This window comes from Embiotoca jacksoni, unplaced genomic scaffold (assembly GCF_022577435.1).
Source record: "Embiotoca jacksoni isolate LCO1_2020_lvr unplaced genomic scaffold, fEmbJac1.0.p SCAF_3, whole genome shotgun sequence".
Classification (NCBI taxonomy): Eukaryota; Metazoa; Chordata; class Actinopteri; family Embiotocidae; genus Embiotoca; species Embiotoca jacksoni.
Genome location: NW_027185381.1, coordinates 8,777,036 through 8,795,752, shown reverse-complemented (window position 1 = coordinate 8,795,752; position 18,717 = coordinate 8,777,036). Strand labels below are relative to the sequence as shown.

At 40.6% G+C, this 18,717-nt stretch overlaps 3 protein-coding genes across 3 annotated transcripts in view; all 3 read right to left on the bottom strand.

The window, feature by feature from the left end:
* Positions 1–1,621: 1,621 nt before the first annotated feature.
* On the bottom strand, positions 1,622–6,070 carry cdkn1bb (cyclin dependent kinase inhibitor 1Bb). The gene is made up of 3 exons (XM_069162814.1): positions 5,238–6,070; positions 4,786–4,914; positions 1,622–3,264 (listed from the first exon to the last, which is right to left on the bottom strand). Exons 1-2 carry the CDS (start codon positions 5,677–5,679, stop codon positions 4,799–4,801), a joined length of 558 nt encoding a protein of 185 aa, XP_069018915.1. The 5' UTR covers positions 5,680–6,070; the 3' UTR covers positions 1,622–3,264; positions 4,786–4,798.
* Positions 6,071–7,726: 1,656 nt separating this feature from the next.
* yars2 (tyrosyl-tRNA synthetase 2, mitochondrial) lies at positions 7,727–12,208 on the bottom strand. The gene is made up of 5 exons (XM_069162813.1): positions 11,421–12,208; positions 9,822–9,989; positions 9,515–9,670; positions 8,977–9,147; positions 7,727–8,113 (listed from the first exon to the last, which is right to left on the bottom strand). The coding sequence occupies exons 1-5, from the start codon at positions 12,206–12,208 to the stop codon at positions 7,954–7,956; spliced, it is 1,443 nt and encodes a 480-aa protein (XP_069018914.1). The 3' UTR covers positions 7,727–7,953.
* A 1,328-nt stretch (positions 12,209–13,536) lies between these two features.
* pparab (peroxisome proliferator-activated receptor alpha b) overlaps positions 13,537–18,717 on the bottom strand; it is a 30,773-nt gene continuing 25,592 nt past the window's right edge. Inside the window, exons 6-7 of the mRNA XM_069162506.1 lie at positions 17,554–18,007; positions 13,537–17,450 (exon numbers count right to left, since the gene is read on the bottom strand). Of these exons, the coding sequence (XP_069018607.1) occupies positions 17,206–17,450; positions 17,554–18,007 (699 nt within the window). The 3' untranslated portion in view covers positions 13,537–17,205. The remainder of the gene's footprint in view (positions 17,451–17,553; positions 18,008–18,717) is intronic.

The window sequence follows — 18,717 nt, the reverse complement described above, 5'->3', positions numbered from 1 at the left end:
GTGGAGGCTCGTAGACGGGCCCTTTGTCTGAGCAGAGAAGCCCCAGACACAACAGTGGCCAGCCCCGGCCCCTCACAATGGCCCTACACACAAAGGCCCACACACTGGGACAATGGACCGGGCTCAGAGTGGGGGTAGACGGCTGGGCTGAGGTTACCCACCTGCACACTTCAGGACCGGACCCCCCCCACCTCCCCCCACCCCTCCACCTCTTAGGCGCACACACACTACCACAGCCCCCACCCTTCCAGCTCTAAAATCGCTGCTGCAGGTGTCTTCCTGTTTTGGTGGCACAAGCAGGAAGCAGGGAACTTCAGTGTTGTGAAAGCATTAATTTGGATTTTACAGCAGAAGATGTGCCGTGACAGAGATTGAGACATGTGTAGCAAAGTTACTGCAGGTCAAAGAGCTTTAAGACACAGATTAAGACTCTGCTGTTGGCATAAATTTCCTAAAATTACAAAAAAAAAGTTGTATGTAAAAAATAAAAAAAAAATTACAACAAAATTACATCATTGTTTTTAGGCAGTTAAATTATCTCTATAGGTTCTGTATCTATTAACACGATTGTTTTCTGGTTATGAGAAGTGTCAGAAACATATGTCCGCAACACTGGATACGAGTGTGTATATGATTGGAAACAACTTTATGCTGCTGCCCATAGCATCCCCATGGGAATGCTTCGTTTATATATCTAATCATTTATTACCATTACTTTGTTTCACTTGTTGTATTCCCCATGCAAGGTGATCACTGTATGTGATTCGAGTTTTTTTTTTTTGTATGAGCTCACCAAACCAAATAAAAATCTTAAATTACTCGATATTATAATTTTAACTAACACAATCTCATCACCTAACATAAGAATAAAATCAATAATTATATAAATTAATTTATAATAAATTAAGTAAATATGTTGTACAGGAAGTAGAACACTACACTCCCTATGTGTCTTACAGTTTCAACATTTAACACAAAATATATATATTTTTTTTAAATTATTTTAAATAAATGTAAAGGAAATGAATGGCAGGAACAAATCTAATGGGATGTAGAATTTAAAACACACCACGCAAGAAAAGGTCTATCTTGCTCTTTCTCTTACACACACACACACTTAGAAATACAAATGCTACTAAGGGGAGTAAAAGAAAAAAAAAGAAAAAATAATAATTAAGTTGCAGTTAGGTTTGCAGTATACTGTCAGGAGAGGATGCTTTAATGAGCTCCAAGAACTTACCTTCTCTCTTTTTTTTTTTTCCTTTTTTCATGAAAGTCATTCCTGTAATAAATTACTGAATATCACTGGCTGCAACAAGTGGTCTGCTTTCCCCTCTCTCTTTTTGATTGGATGACCAAAGTGTCAATCATCAGCCAGCTCACAACCCTGGTGGATTCATATTGGGAGTGGCGCTTTGTTGTACCAGGCTGCCTGCATGCACCGATGTCCACTCGCACAGCTGCTGCAACGACCCAGCACTTCCAAGTGACGTTTGGACATTAGTAGTGAGAGAAAAAGAATTCTAGTTATTTTCCCATAATGAGCAAATCAGCTGTGAGCTTAAACCATGAGTGTGTATGGTGAATTCACACCAAGTGTAAAGAGCACCCACAAGTCAGATAGATTTAATTTTTCTTTTAATTGATTGCAACACATTTTATAACCACACATTACAAAATGCACATCAAATATTTTATCAGGCTCAGTTTGCAACCTTATTGATAAGAAAAAAAAAAAAAAAAAAAAAAAAAAAAACTACCAAAAATATGCTTTTACAAAATAAAACAATTATAATAAAGTAAATGCCACTTTGGATAACCGTAATCAAAAACCCATTTTTTTTTTATTTTTTTATTCTACATAAAAAAAGCTTGACATAAATAAGTTAGTATAATTTCTCAGTGTTTTTACAAAATTATGTACAAAGGTACATTGCAAAGATTTACACAAATACACAGGCATGGTGACTGCATTTCTGAGACTAGCTGTTTTCTGTCTCCATCCAGGTGCACCCTGGTCTCTTTGAAAATAAACCACACTTTAAGCAAATAAAGGGAAGCTTTTAGATGCTCACAGTGGCATCCTCAGCAGGCTAACAACGTCGGTGGAAAAAAAAAAAAAAAAAAAAAAAAAAAAGTACAAACGTCTAGGATATCACAAAGTAATACAATGTGAAGTCAATTAAGGAGCACAGGCGGCGCTGGCAACTGTAATGAAGCAAAGATGTATTTGGTATTGTAGGACATTCTACCCTTTACAGAAAACCTCCTTTCTGAAGAGCATTAAGGCTCATGAAACAATAAGGAAAACAGTCAAGGAGAACACAACTGTGCAGTTTGTATGGTCTCTGTCCTTCAATATCTGAGTACCTCACAGCTCCAGGGGGAAATCAAACACATCCTTTACAATGTGGCTGAGGTGTACAGGAGAACTTAAGGAAAAACAAACGATCATATTCCAGGATTCAACTGGTGCAAACAGCACCTCAATTACAAAATAAATATCGGCTGATTTAAAGAAAGTCCTTCCGGAAATATTATTCCTGTGGAACTAGATCTTATAGGAGAACTTGCACTTGGTGACATTCGCAATAAGCAGCGAAACAAAACAAAACAAAACAAAAAAAGTTTGAATACAAACAGAGGAGCTACATTTGTACCGTTCTTCACTGGTGAGTTAGGAAGATGACGGAGTGAAGACACACTGTTAAGAAACTGTAAGAAGCCATGATTTTGTATTTTAAATGTAGCAATTAGGGACCATGTCAGCATCACAATGCCTTTCAAAATAAAAGAATAAAATAACCAAAAAAAAACAAAAAAAAAAACTGAACAGCATTTTGGAAACATGTATCAAACTACACTGCAATTCTTCAAGTCAAATCAAAATTCACACCATTTTACATAAAGGATTTGTTTTTCAATCATAATGTTTTATGTGCTACATATGGAGAGAAATATAATATATATAGATATCTATAGATATTTATTTACACACAGGTAGTAAAAAAAAAGGAGCAAAAAAGGAAATCAAACCTAATTGCACACTGCTACATTGACCGCTTTTAGAGGCAGTAACTTTTAATTGAGTGCCACAACTTTAGTGTTTCTATTCAGTGCTTCAACAGCGTCCTCCCCCATCTTCAGGAGAGCTGATATGTTTCTGATGCTGCGTAGATCCTCTTCCAAAAATAAAAAAAATTTAAAAAATTCGGCCAACACTGAGGTTTCCCGCTTAAAACTGGGGGAAATACATGTTCAGCTCTGTGGGACAAATCAGACCAAGGGGGGGGGGGGGGGGGTGGGGGGGGTGGAGGGAGGAAGGGAGAGTAGGAGGGGGGGGGGGGGCATTAGAGTTTGCAAGAACAACACTAATCTGACACACAGAGCATTGTGCAATAATTTCTGCAAAAGAATGGAGAGGCTGGTTGTGCTGAGGTTTAACTTAACATGTGGAGAAGCAAATGCCTCCCGACATAAAAAGGCAAGGAGACGGGAACCAGAAATATAGTTGGGAGACACTGCAAACAGTCCAGAAAGTGTTCTTTATGTTCTTTAGTTATTGACCAGCGCATATATGCAAGCCGAACTTGTTCATTCGGCAAACTTAAAAAAAAAAAAAAAATTAAAAGAAAGAGGTGTCCCCAACACCTTGAATTTTACACAACAATTTATATTTTAGGAGTAGAAACCAACAACTAGCAGGCAGGTGAACAAGATCTTTTTTTTTTTTTTTTTTTTTCAAAGAACCATACTTTTTAATAAAAAAACAAAAAAACAAACACATAACTATTTTAGACTTCCTTGAATTTTTTTTATTATTTTTTTCTTAAAATTTCCTCTCCCACTAATCCGTTTCTAAACGTGTACTAAAAACCACCATGACTTCACCCCCCTAGTTCACATCCTTGTCACTACACTGCAGATTTCATGCCCATTCACCCTCCAAACCAGTGACACAACATGCACACTTGATTTCAGACCTGCACGACTCCTCTGCACGCTCTCCACCAACAGGGAGGGACAGATGTGTGTGTGTGTGTTGTAACATTAGTCTGCAGAGTGTGTGCGTGAGAGAGAGTGCCCTGCACGCACGCACGCACGCACACACACACGCACGCACGCACGCAGAGACCAGCCCCTTCCCGTCCCTGCTCTGCTCCGTGCTGAGGGCAGTGGCTGCTGACGTGTTACTACTACACTGTTGTTCAGCACTTGTTGTTTACACTTCAGTGGAAACTCTGGGCTCGTGGTTGAAAGGTGTAAAACGCGCAGCCACCATTTTTTTTTTTTATTATTTGTTTTTTTTTTTGTATCGATCGTAGTGAAATCAACGTAGATCCGAGTGCAAAAAAAAAAAAAAAAAAAAAATACAACTGAAAGCTGTTACTACTAGTAAATGAATGGGGCCGCCTGACAGCACTCTTGAAGGGCACGCACGCAAAAAAAAAAATATATATATATTATCAAACCTGCACACGTATTTAAAATCATCTAGTCTGAGCTGCACGGTGGTTTATATGAACACCGAACGATAGTGTATAAATAACACGATTTTTTTTTTTTTTTTTTTTGTAAATAAAAAGTATTTTTGTTAAATTTACGAAAACCTCCCGAGGAGGACCACAGCTAGAAAAAAAAGAAAAAAAAAAGGGCCTAGTCTGCATTTTCTACCCTGACGCGTTACACCATTCAGAAGCCCATTAAAAAATAAGCACATTTAGGAGAAAAGGAAGAAAAAAAAAAAAAAAAAAAAGTTAAACCGAGTCCAGAGGAGCTCCTTACCGTCTCTCCGTCCTCACGTTTGCCTCTTGGGACTGGGTTTCCTGGGTGTGTGTTCCGTAGGGCGGCTCAGGCTCGGACAGCTGACCTCCTCCGAGCTGGTGTGTGACCTCTTATTTTGGGCCGAGGGGTCTGCAAAAGCAAAGTTTATCATCGTCAGTTTAAAAAAAAAAAAAAAAAAAAGAGAAGAGAAGAGAAGAGAAACTAAATAAATAAGCCATTTACTGATCTTTGTCCTCTACTCTTTTTTTTTTATTTTTTTATTTTTTATTTAAAAAGACCCAATTTTTCCCCGTTGTGGTCCAAATCTTTTTCAGGTTACAAAAAAAAAAAATATATATATATAAATATATATTTTTCGGTGAGGGAAATCCCACCACAGTGATGTGGCTATCTGTTACACAGAAAAGCATTCGGGTGGAAACAAGAGGTCATTTTGTAAGCAGACGTAGTACCGTGACATGCAGGTCTTTTCCTCAGCCCGGTGCACTGCTCCGTGCACTCCATCTGCCCGTCGGACCTGCCGCCGTCTTCGCTCGGAGCCACCACAACACAGTTATGATTCCCGTTTAAATCCACATTGTTATTCCCTGCGGCGCGGACGCCTTTCTCCCTCCGCGGCTGCCGCATGTAGAAATCCGGGACCTCTGCGCAATCCACTAATTCCCACTCCAGCCTGCCGTTGGCCAGCGGCGTGTGATTGGCGAAGTCGAAGCCCCACTTGGCGGAGGCAGCCTCTTCCAACTCCCGCAAATGTCCCTTTAAATCCCTCTTTAACTCTTCGTGATCCACCGAGCCGAAGAGGCTCCTGCAGGCTGACGGTTTCGGGTGATCCGACACCCGGGGCTCTGTCCGCTCCAGCGTCGGGCTCCCGTTTGAAAGTCGAACATCTGACATTTTAAACAACCCCCCCCCCCTAAAAAAAAAAAAAAAAAAAGACTATTTTTTTTATTTTTTTGTGTGTCTTTTTTCTTCAAACGACCAGCGAAGCGTCCCGTTTTCACCAGAAAAACACGCCGCTCAAAAACAACGGGTCTCTCCTCGTCGCTGAGAAAGATCCGAAAAGCTGCGTAAAACGACGACTGGCGCCCCGCGTACGTCGAGCTGGAGAGGCTAACGGCCGCGGTGCTCGGTCGTCTCCGCGGAGCATCAAAACAAAGTGCACAGGAACCGGAGCCGCTCTGTCAAAAAATGGTTCGTCCCGTAGTGAGAGAAACTGCAGACAAACCTTCTCAGTACCCAATATGGCGATTGAGAGATGTAGTTGGGATTGAGAGGGGAGGTTGACTTGGGGAGGGGGGTGGGAGGTGGGGGGGGAGGGAGAGGGAGGGGAGGGAAACGTGATTGACACACGGAGCTATTTAAACGCAAAGATAGCCGCTGATTGGTCAGGACGCTTGAGCCCGCCCACTTCTTCTTAAGGTGGACCGAGGTTGTTTGCGACAGGGCTCAGAACATCCAAGCGCGCCTGTGTATTATTACTACATCTTTTTCCAAGCTCAAAAACTGAAAAAAAAAAAAAAACCGCTGTCAATACAGCAGTGTGCAAGTTGCTTTAGATCTCCCTTGTTACACGTCTTTTTTTCCACTATTTGTATGGACATTTAATAAATATATATTCCTCTTCCTATGTTAGCAGGTAAGAAAATATTATGGATTAGAAAACAATCCTTTCAGTGATAACAAAAAGAAGCCAATAAAAAAAAAAAAAAGGATATTCTAATATTTCAGCTTCTAAATAAGAGAGAAACTAATATTTGCAAGACATTAAAGCTGAATGTTTCAATATTATCTGGTAGGCATTTAAAATTACATTTTAAAACCAGCTTCCAAAAAAACAAGACAAAAGCTTATGGGTGGAGTTTAACACATGGCATCGTCTTGTTTTAAAATACCTTGCATTTCTTGCATCCGCAGCCTTAGTTTAATGAACCTAACAACAAATATATTTCAATACATTCACAAATTAGAATTTAGAAAAAAAAACAAAACTATAAAATCCAACTGCTGCCAAACATCCATTAATCAGATTAATACAAAATATGCTGTAAAGGTAATATTTGTGAAAAACAAATTGCTTGTAAACATTCCGCCTTAAAAGAGCTGACAGCACTTAAACTAAAGCTTCAAGGTTTGGGCTCTGTGCCTCTCTGCTAAAGTAGGTAAACCCCCCTATCCCCTCTTAAGTAACCAATGATTGCCAAAAATAAAATACAAATTTAATTTCTGCCAATTAGCCAAACGTCTATCTTTACTACATGAGATTTCCACCAATTATATGCAGCCGAGTAGGGAAGGTCAAGTTCAGCACACAACTGACCCCAAGACAAGAAGAGAGAACACCAGGGCTAGAAAACCACATACATTAGAAGTTGTCAAATGTGCATTTCTTTTTTTTTTTAAACCCCCAAAACCTTAAAGGAAAAAAACAAACACTGTCAAGGTTCCTGCATGCTTAATGTTAGAAATTGTTATTTACACTACAGTCAAAACTTTGGATAGTGTTGGAAAATTGAGTACCACCTGTCAAAAACTACTACATAATGGAACAATATAATTTATGTTATCTCAAGGTAACCTGCAAGCAAAAGTCGTTGGTTTTCAAATTGATCCAAAACCTCATTCTTCTCTTTATGATACAGTTTACACTTTGTACCACTGAGGAAGAAAAAACAAGGCACATTAACACAGATGCCGGCCTCATGTTCTCATTACATTAAAAGAAACACGACTGCTTAAAATAGAACTATAACCTGTTTGCGAGAAATGATGCAATTTAATTTTACTGTGAGCAATTATTTACTTAAGAGGTCACAGCAGGCTAGGTGGGGTGGGTGGCTGCTTGTGGACCCCCTTAAGACTGGGACAATGATGCCCCCTAGTGATCACTTTAAAAAAAAAAAAAAAACCTCTACAACAGCACAAAGTGAGTAGGTAAACCATCTTCATGTCAAAGGCTTTTTAATACTGTAGCTTTAGATAAACATCACATCGGTACATGTACATATTTATATAACAACCACAGGAGACTACTAAGGGTTCAGGCTATCCCAAAAACCCAGTAAGATATCAGTCCATCAAAGTCTCCTCACTGACCCTGCTGAGGTGCAGTCGCCTACCTTCCCAGTCAGTCCATTATAGTAAACTGGTCCATTGCTCAGTCAGGCAGCCTCAGAGACTGAGCCACTTGATGATGTGGAAGTTCCTCTTGCCCACTCTGAGCAGGCTCAGTCCATTAGACAGGATGTGGAGTTTGGGGATCAAGACCTGCTCCGGTTTGTCAGCCCGCTTGTGGTTGATCCACACCGCTCCGTCTGAGACCATCTGATACCTGAGACACAAACATTCACACATTTATGTTTGCACAGCGTCTCCTCTACGTAACCCATCTGAGGTAGTGAGGAAATAACCTTGCACTGTTTCAATAGGAAATCACAAAAATGCCTCCTTGTCCCATTGTGATCCATCTTTGCACTAATTCTAAAGCCAACAATATAATTATAGAAAACTCGTACTGAATATAAAAACTGCATCATCTGACAGATCACACTGTGTATTTCTGAGGTACAAGTAGTCTCACAGTAACTTGTGTATAATGATGAGATATCACATAATCAGTATCCAGGCTATCCTCCTGACTCCTACATGGTCAATTAATGTAAGTTTATGACCATTAATGTAATATGATGACTGTAATCTCTTTTATACCACTGTAAATTGAATAGTTTTTGGACAGTGGTTTAGACAAACAAGCACTGTAAAAAATGTTATCATGAGCTTTTGTGTGATGGATATTTTTATTATTTTATGATAGTGTCAGTCAAATTACCTAATCATAAATAAATTGAAATACATTTTATTTGTGTTTGCCCATCTGCTGCCACCTAAATACAATGCCAGTGAACATAATTTAATTCACAAACTCTGGACAAAAATGGCTTGTAAAATTTCAACAGGATTATCTGACTCCAGCTACTTTCTTTTGAACAAATAATTATCATAAGAACCACATGCATGGCTTGATAGGACTTAAGGAACGTGAGGAATTTGAGTGGACTAATAGCCCTTGAACTTTCCTTCATCCATTTGCAGGTTTATGTGTTTAATGTAGTTTTTAAATACTCTCTATATATTCTCTATTAATAGTTGGCCCTGAGAAACTGGATTGAGAGGAATCAGGACTGGAGCTCCTACCCTCTGGGTCCCTCGGGGATGGCGTTGACCTTGCGGCACGTGTCGATCACCGTGGTCCCCGGCTCCAACAGCAGCTCATGGAACGGAGCCTCCCTGAAGAGTTCCTGAAGCTCCTCGTCGCTCATCTCCTCCAAGGCCTGCACGCTGCTGTGGTACAGCGCATTGGTACATCTGCAATGACAACATTTAATGTGACTGCACTGCTCTGCGCAGCCTTTTCCTCCACTGGGACGATAGAGGTTAAGAGCAGCAACACAGTGAGTTACTACTACTACTAGTGAGCCTGGTGTTGTTAAGGATTTAGCATATTTCCCTCCTACACACAGCTGATGTATGAATACTTATCAACATACAAATTAGAATTCATCATTGACTTTCTGGCGGTAACTGACTACATAACCCTGCAGCGCTAAACACATTGTTTCTGATGTTTCTGAATGAGTTCCTGCTGAATAAAACCAAACATGTATAAAACTGCAAGAAATGACCTCACAACTTGTCGAAATAAATACGGTACACACACAGAGCCCCCTCTGACCTCTTGGCACTCTCGAGGCCCTCCTTTCCATGCACCAGTTTGGTCACTTCTGCAGCCAGCCGTTTATGTGCGAGGCGTTTGCCTGGATCCTCTCTCTGCTGCTCCGTCAGCCTCTCCACCTCCGCCAGAGGCAGAAAGGTGAACAACTTCAGGTACCTGTGAAATGCACACACAAATACACGTCAGCTTATTACCGAGTATTTGCTAGACCTCAACCAGCCAGGACAGATGACAGGTCAACAATGAGATGCTTTCAGATCGTTTATCTTAGCTTTACATCCATTCATCAGCCTCCACCTGCACGTACCCCTCCACACTGGCGTCCGGCTGCCTGAGAAAGAACTGGTAGAGCTCAAAGGGCGATGTCTTGTCTCTGTTGAGCCACACTGCGTTGCCTGCTGTTTTCCCCAGCTTGTCCCCAACAGAGCTGGTCACCAGCGGGATGGTCAGGCCATACACCTCCTCACCGCTCACTCTGAAAAGATACCAGGATGTCAGTGCAACTAGGCTGGTATGGACACATGAAAACTTGAGAGTGGATCCTTTGTCTGGCGGAACTGCTGGCGCGTTTTTGCAATGTCTTCGTAACAAGCAGCGATAATTCAAATTTAAGTGGAATCAATGTAACCATACAAGTAGAAAAAAAACAAGCTGCTATTATTTTTTTATCTAAAAATCTAAGGCTGAATCTTGCAAGCATATATTTTGTTCCGGTTGTAGAAGTCATGTACTTCTGCTCACTCCAGTTTGATGCCATCAGTAAGATATTAAATGTGAGTTTTTAAAATCTAGGTCACATTCTTAATTTTTTTCCTGCGACAATAATGTAATACAGCATCAAGCCAGTTGCTAGAAATTGGCCGTTGCTCACAAATGAATCAATCTAAACTGAGTGTAACGCTTTTAAAGGGGTCCCCTTAATATCAAAAACACACACACCACAATTCCGTAATAGATGCAGAAATAAATAAAAAAAAGTTTGAATAAATTCAATGACTGAACATTTTTCTCAAATTAACATTGTTGCTTTGAAGTTAAGAAGTATGCAGGATTTAAAAGTGGCTCGTGTAGATTCACACGAGACATTTACTTACATTTCCTGATGTGTGTGTGATTTGACCAAATTATGGGAATTATGAATGGTGTCTGGTACAGAGCTATGTCTTCAGAAAGAGAAGAGAACATATCCATCTGTCAGGTCCATATTAATATGATGGGCATTTACTTGTTAATGAACTCATGGCCAGACATCACAGACAGCCTCTATGCAGAAAATGGCAACCATATATTTGGTTCAGGAGGTAGAGGTTATACGATGGTGCTGATAAAAAAGTAGATAACCTTGTAAATTTAAGCGCTTAAGGAATGGGAAGCATGCAGAATGAAAGAGTGGCTCCAAACACTCCACATAAAAAAGTAACCACATTGTCTGTGATGTGTACATTTACCAAGGATCAACAATATCTTTAATTTATAGATTTTTCAATGAGGTCTGGAGCAAATCTCTGTACCTACTGAAAAGAGACCACTACATTAGTAGTCTGTTTTTCTCCTCTATATTTTGGAAACTTACTTGTGAATTTAGCTCAAATGTGCAACTATGTGTTTGGTTCAGGGGGTAAAAATCCTAAACTTCCTGATTAACAGCATAAAAAAGCTTGATAAAAAGTTTTTACAGTTACAGGTTGTTTTTTTTTTTTACAGGATGAACAAGTGCAGCGCAGAAGACAGGCTCCTATCAATTCACATTAGACATGTTGGATGTATATACAATGCAAGATCAATAATATGCAGTAACATTGCTGTTTTTTTTTTGTTTTTTTTTAAATGGAGTCTGAAATGAGGCTCTCTTCTCCTTGAAGACCACTGCTACTCCAAAAGTCGCACTGTTTGGATGGGCATTTACTTGTGAATGTACTCATGGCCAGACATCAAATTGCCCAGCTGGTCGGTGCCTCCGAGCTGAATCTTGCAGCCGTATATTTGGTTCAGGTGGTAGAAGTCATAAGCTTGGAACACCTGGTAGGTGAACTCTGTCAGGCTCATACCGTCTGCGCTCTTCAGCCTGGACTGCACGCTGTGCCGGCTGAGCATGGTGCCCATCCTCAAGTGCCTTCCGGCCTCCGACAGAAACCCCACCACATCCCAGTTCTTATACCAGCTCAGGTTGTTCAGTACCGCCACGGTGCCAAGCGGCCTGGCGCTGTCGTGGAAGTGAAGTTCGTGGTTGGTAAAAATCCTCTGAATGCTCTCCCGGATGCTGCGGGTGTTCGCCTCCGCGACGTCCGCGGACAGCCGCTCCCGCTCACTGGTCTTCCCGCTCGGGTCCCCAATTTGTGCCGTGGCCCCTCCGAGCACAGCGAGGACATGGTGCCCGGCGCCACGGAAGTGCAGCAGGCCTACGATAGCGAGCAAGTTGCCCACATGGAGGCTGTCGGCCGTGGGGTCAAATCCGCAGTACACAGTTTGCGCACCGGACTGGAGCAGCCGGGGCAGCAGGTCCTGCGCTGCGTTTTCTGGGAACGAGTCCTTCAGAATACCGCGTTTATTTAGAGAGAAGAGCAGTCCGCTGCGTGCAGGAGAGGAAAGGTGAAATTCAAACTTGAGCGGGAGGCAAATATTTGTTCGTCTGAGGAGACTACGGGATCCATGCCGCGATGCATAGCGGCAGATCCGCACCATGGACGCAGCCATGTTGGACAATGTGACAACTGAGAACACGGAGGAGGAGGAGGAGTTTGAGGAGAAGCTTGGGTAGCTTGGCAGGAGTATAGTGCCCTCTAGTGCAGTGGTTCTCAAAGAAGGAGGGTTTGGTAACTTCAGGTTGCAGGAGTTTCCAGGCACAACTGAAAAAGGAGGAGTGATTTAGTGATTTACTCAGATGGGTGAAGAGCGCATTTGTCCAGGATCCTATAAAACTCCAAAATCAAAACATGGACATAAACCTGCCGGGGACACCCAGGGCAAAAATGAGTTGGAGGCTCTGTTGACACAATGGGCCACCGACATCTCTCTGAGCACCGTGTATGTACCTTGTGTTAACTTGAAACTCGTTTTAAGGCATTTCTAAGAGTCAGGGTCATCAGATTAGGTATTAAATCAAGACCTGCCTGTTTCCGTTATTATTATTGTTTAATTATACATATTCTTAAAGGCACGTGTACAACACATTTCTCCACATTACTGTGTCAAGTATCTGATATATTAAAGCCTTAATGTAGGTCCTGTTTAAGCTGGGTTTTAGAGGGCCCTACTGTCAACATCTAGTTTGAGGAAGTTAATTATTTCAGTTTTTTGCTGAATTAATGTATTTTTGATCAAATTCAGAGCAAATCTGTAGCCTTGTAGTTTGCCAGCGCAAAAAAAAAAAAAATATTTATGTGAATTCTATGTCATATAACTTGATTCTTCAAGTATAATTGTTTAGTTCTAATTTAACTAAATCTTATTTCATTTGGTTCTTCTTTCCTTTTATCAGCAGTTGCATGATATAATGTCTCCAGTCAATCAGTTGCCCTGCAGTTTCACTGCTCACTCTAAACCAGAATACAAAGGTGCAGATCAGTTTGGGGTCTTTTACTTTGTTTTGAAAAATGTTTGCAAACCCAATACATTACATTTGCACACATATATAATAGCAGCTTAATGTGATTCAGTTACAGGCTATAATGATCCACGTTCTGTCTTCTCTATTGGCAAATGGAATCATTACTTCCAATTTGATCACATGTTGACCAAAGAGTTTACGATAAAACCCAGCTACAGCACTATGTAAGCAGACTGAAGATGCTTTAGTGCAAGTTTGACTATTGACCAAAAGAGGGCGAACTTGCATCAGCCTCAGCTTACCTGTTAAATCACAGTTACACAGTAAATATGAAATGTTTTGTCTGTTCACATTTCCGTCTGCAAATACGCAATGGCTTTGGTGTAGGAAGAAAGGAAGGTGCATGTTATAGATAATAAAAGTGAGTGATATTAACTCTAGCATGGTCTATTGAAATTCAACCAAACAAAATGTAGAGGATTTTAAAATCATTTTATTTCGAAATCCATTCAAAGTCAATTTGTTTCATTGTTTAAATGACTAAATATACATTCATCAAACATTTACAGTATTGTTATCAAGCCACAGTACACATTAACAACACTTCCAAAGACAGTCTATGTTGTCTCTTTTCATGACACTATAGCCACAAAAACAAACTCCATGAAATTCAGGAAAAGAACAAAAAATAAAATAAAATATCTAATTCCTATGACTGCTGCCCTGCCCCCCTGCTCCCCTGTAGAAAAATGTCTGTCAGTTGTGGAAAACAAAAATAAAAGTGATATTAATCAGTATTGTTGTTGGTGTTTGTGTGCTGTAAGGCAGGGCACTATAAAATTACTCCAGACTGAATAAGACAGACAGAGATAGAGATGGAAAAACAGTACCTTTACTATATCCTGAGCTAGTTCAACAAAGGAAGACTACGATTCCCTGATACAAGTCAAAAAGTCCCTTGTCAATTCAACACAAAACAGACATTACTAATTGTAAGCCGACATCACAAATTTACACGACTTCTCCACTTGGGCCTCACGCATTTTATGTTTAGCTTTTAAAAGACTCTCTTTTTGGAAAGAAATCCTTCAATTTTACTGTTTGAAATGATGAATGAAGCTCCAATAGTACGTTTGAGCATTAGTCTTACTGTAGTTTGTATTGGATATTTTCTTTGACATCATTTCCTCTCTGTGGGACCCTATTGTGTCTCAAACAGCTAAATCTAGCTGAAGACACCAACAGTTTACAATTCTACAAGTGTGTGCATAAGTCAAGTGTTGTTTATTTTTGAATCTCTGATGTTTTATGGCATTTACATACACTAAGGCACAGGTTGTTGGTGGTTAATCCCCAAGCACATCTGGGCTCTGGGAGGCCCAGGAACCTACGAGGTGAAAAACTGAGCTGCGTTGAATGAATTCGGCAATGTGGGTCTGACATTCTGTGATGAGATATAATAAGTAAGTTGAGGCAGCTTGTAGTTCGGTAATCTACTAATGGCATACGAAATGTTTGGTGAGTTAGTACAACGTAGCAGCGAGTGAGGAGAGAAAAGTCAGATGAAAAGCATGACAAAAATCAGGATTACAAAACTATATATATATTGCATTTTTACTACTGCATCATGTTTTGTAATCTGTAATATTTGTGATGTGATGGCAAATTATGAGTGCATTCAGTTTCTCTATTAACCAACAGAGATGTGATGTATAAAAAAAGTTTTAAAAAAAAGTACAGGTTTGTTCAAAATGAAGAGGCAACTGTGGAGTATTTTTGATAATAATGATGAAATTCTGTGCATATATTATTACCCCATTCGTTTCCTAATGTGCATCCTGAGAAAACAGTATAAAAAGAGGAGATCACTATTGTATGATCAGTGCCAGGCTGTAGCTTCACCTTTCATGTGATAAATACTTTTTGTATTCAGAGTTCATGGAGGTCAGGTTTTAATCAACCTTATCCAGCACTGCACAGCCCATGTATGCTTTCAGAGCTCAATTTAACAGATAAAGGAAGTACAGCTGAAAAGAACTGAATGCATGTTACAGTCTTGGTGGCTCTCTATCTAAAAAGAAAGCAATTAACCAAGGGAATGTTCCCAGTGGGATTCAGATCTATGGCTACTCAGATAACCAGTTGCCCTGTTACACCTTAAATCTATTTACACTGCACTCTTCGTTGGTGCCATTTCAAATAAACAATTATCAGATTTAGTCATACATATATACTTTAGTATAAAAATAGGATCCAATTCAATTAAAACACAAGTCTGTGACATTTAAGCAAAAAGAACATGCAGAACTACATTTACTGCAAAATCTCAAAAGTTTGAAACTATTTACCAAACGGAGGGATACAAAAGTTGATCATCATTAGTACCTTGTACACCTCAAGAGTTAAAAGTCAGCGAAGCAGTCCATGGGATCATTTCACCTATGTACAGTACGCTTTGTTTACACAATGTGATGTAATTACAAGCACAAAGTCCATTTCTGAGGACTGAGTTTCAATCATTTTATGATGATTTCGGGACGTTTTGGTTGGATAAGCAGATGGGGAAAGCATCCTCTCACAGATTCACGTATATTTTATCCAAATTATGAGACATGCACATTTTCATCATTTCCTTATCAACATTCCCTTACTGTAGGTCTTCCAAGTAGCATGTTCATTTTATACAAAAAGGCAGTGCGACAACAAATTCAGGAGTGGCCTTTTCACATGCACGGTAATCATCGCAGTTAGATGACAATAATATCTATAGGATACTATGTGGAAATATATTTGATCTTCATCCATCACCGGGCAGACTAATTCTACAGATTCAAGTTTTCCTTGTATAGGTCCAGATGGACAGTTAGCTGAAACAGACCACGTGATTTTAGAGAAACTCTCGGAGAGAAACTGAACCCCAAGGATCAAAAACTTCTAATCGTCAAAGTTGTTTTTTTCATTTATTAGGCCATAAAACCATTATTTTCTTTGTGGGAAAAAAATGTTATTTGTTATCATATAAATATGCGCAGATAAGACCCCTGAATCTCAATCAACTACATGTTTATGAGGCGAGAACACAGCCTGTGAAAAACAAAATACGTGGCGATGACACGACCAACTGACAAAAGGAGATTCACTGAGTGAAATAGTTGCTAGCTTTAAGTCTTCCTGTTTTGAGGTTTTAATGTGAGTTATCTTGGGGTTAGCCCTTAAATACTAAAACAAGATGGAGTACCAAACATCTGTGTTTTGTGAAAAAGGTCCAGTCTAAAAGCATCATATTAACATATTACAGGCATGTTTGTGCTTCAGATGTGCATTGTGGTGCATGTGAACAGTGGTGCCTGTGGTCAGTTCAGTCTTGTACACCTTCTTCATAAGATTCTGCTACCGTACTCTAAAATTTTAAAATGACTCCGTGTCAAGTCTTGATGTCGTCTTGTTTGGAGGAAAAAAAGAACATGAAAGGTGATGATCGTTTCCAGTATCACAACAAAGTATGGCTTCGAGGGCATACAGTACAAATAAATGATTAAGTTCAGAAGCTTGTCTGTGTCTGGTTATAAAAAGGTGAAGAAACACGGTGGAGGGCTGGTGCATTTATAACCAACACCACCTACTATTGATAGCCAATTTAGCAGAAGCTGCCTTTCTTTAAAAAGGTTTCTGGCTCTTCAACACCAATATACAAATCTATCAAATATACTGCTGGAGTGGTAATTATCAAGTTCACTTTCTTTCCTCATTTTCGGGCTTGTTGAGGGCCAAAATAACCAAAGAGGTCATCTCAAGGACTTCAAATTAACATTTAGAGTTTGGTCAGAGATTGCATACACTGGTGTATAGATAGAGGCTCAATTAGCTGTAAATCACACCTTAGCATGTGTGATTGGGAAAGTCCACACAATGGAGTGGAGAGGACTGCATTGAACCCAGAGAGCGGTCAGTCTCTTGCCTGGGCCTTAACAGGCCCTCTTGAGTTGACTGGAAGCCAAAGCTAACTCTTGCTGCATTGGGGGTGGAGAGGAGGTTAAGTGGTTCAACCCCTAGCTTATGGATGAGTCCTCTTCTTCTCATGTCCCTGACAAAGAAGGAGATGGTTTGTATAGTTTTCCTCTCTTGGTTATTTCCTCCACAATCCTCAGTACATGTCTCTGTAGATCTCCTGCAGGAGTGGGTGCAGTGAGGTGTCCTCTGTCTTTTTGATCTCCTGCACCAGCTGTGCGTGCTCAGTGACCAGCTGCCGGAGGTCAGCCAGTTTCTGCAGCAGCTTGGGAAAGAGGAAAGTGTCATCAGGGTGATTGGCTAGCAGATGGAAGTGTAGGACCTGCACGATGCTCTCCTGCATTGCCTCGATGTGTGCCACATTCACCAGGCCTGGGCGGTCTAATCACAGAGGAGATAAACAGAGAGTTGGTTGAGGTCCACAATCATTATCTTTTGTTGAAGTCAAGAACAAAATAAAAAAATATGTTCCCAGCATCCTCACCTCCACAGCAGATGATAGCGGCCACAAACAGAGCCAGGTCACTGTCGTCCAGCTCCAGCGAGTTAAACTTCATGGCAAACTGGAACTTTGGCTCCATCATGTCACTGAATGGTCGCCGCAGGCTCTTGAGGAATTCCCGAGTGATGAAGCCTGAGCCGTACGCTACAAGAAGCCCGTCCTTGTTCATACTGGAGGCGAGCATGGCGAAGAGGGCCTCGTACACTCCGTATTTTAAAAGAGTCACCTGATCATTGAGGTCCAGGCTCGAGAACCCGGGGACGGACTTTGCAAACTCCGTGAGCTCCGTGACGGTTTCCACTGATGTACACTGGCAGCAGTGGAAAATCCGAACTTCTGCCTCCCTGTCCTTCAGCGCTGTGGCGGGGCCGACCATCTTGGCCACCAGCGTCTGCTCTGCCAGCTGGAGGGTCTCCATGTCATGGATGACGAAAGGCTGTGGATAGTGAAGAAAGACACATTCTCGTGAGCTAAAAGTGTCATTTCTGGTTTTCCAGTTAAAATGCAACAAAGACAGCACAGTGTATCCTGTGATTTTGTCAGACATAAATAAACCTGACCTGACTTGACTACATAAATATGGAAAAAGCTGAATCATCAAACCTCACTTCATGAATAACTGACTGACTGACTGGGGTGTTTATTTATAATCTTTAGTGAGATGAAAGGCAGCCCTTATTGACACCTGAATATTTCCACAATGACACAATCACTCTCCCTGACTCTGCTGCTACATAATTAAGGTTGCCACTCCTAACACTCAAATACAGTTTGAGGTGTTAATTGTTCTAGAAATATAAGCACAGTTAAAGCTGAATGAAAAGCAGTGTGAGAAACTCTGAATATATGTCATACAGCAGGGGTCTCCAACTGGTAGCTACTGGTTGAGTATGTGTGTGTTGAGTATCAATTTGTTATTGTTCACATAAAAGAAGCTTAATCAGCTGGTTTGGTGGAGCTCAGCTATATGAATAAATGTTACACAGTGACATAAGTAGCTCTTGGACACTTTCATTTTGTCAAAGTAGCACTCAGGGAAACAAGTTAGAGACTCCTGTCACAGAAACCTAATAGAGGCAGTGGAGGTAGCTAGTAGGTGTTTTTAAGCTGTGTCACTGTTCCCACAGTGGACAAGTTACAACATCT

What these genes read in the sequence shown, in the direction of transcription:
- cdkn1bb (XM_069162814.1), bottom strand. Translation starts at nt 5,679, where the DNA reads ATGTCAGATGTTCGACTTTCAAACGGGAGCCCGACGCTGGAGCGGACA. An exon ending in GAAAAGACCTGCATGTCACG is followed by an intron (nt 4,915 to 5,237) that starts GTACTACGTCTG and finishes TTGCTTTTGCAG; the next exon opens with ACCCCTCGGCCCAAAATAAG.
- yars2 (XM_069162813.1), bottom strand. Translation starts at nt 12,208, where the DNA reads ATGGCTGCGTCCATGGTGCGGATCTGCCGCTATGCATCGCGGCATGGA. An exon ending in CCGGACGCCAGTGTGGAGGG is followed by an intron (nt 9,671 to 9,821) that starts GTACGTGCAGGT and finishes TGCATTTCACAG; the next exon opens with GTACCTGAAGTTGTTCACCT. An exon ending in GGCCTCGAGAGTGCCAAGAG is followed by an intron (nt 9,148 to 9,514) that starts GTCAGAGGGGGC and finishes TTGTCATTGCAG; the next exon opens with ATGTACCAATGCGCTGTACC.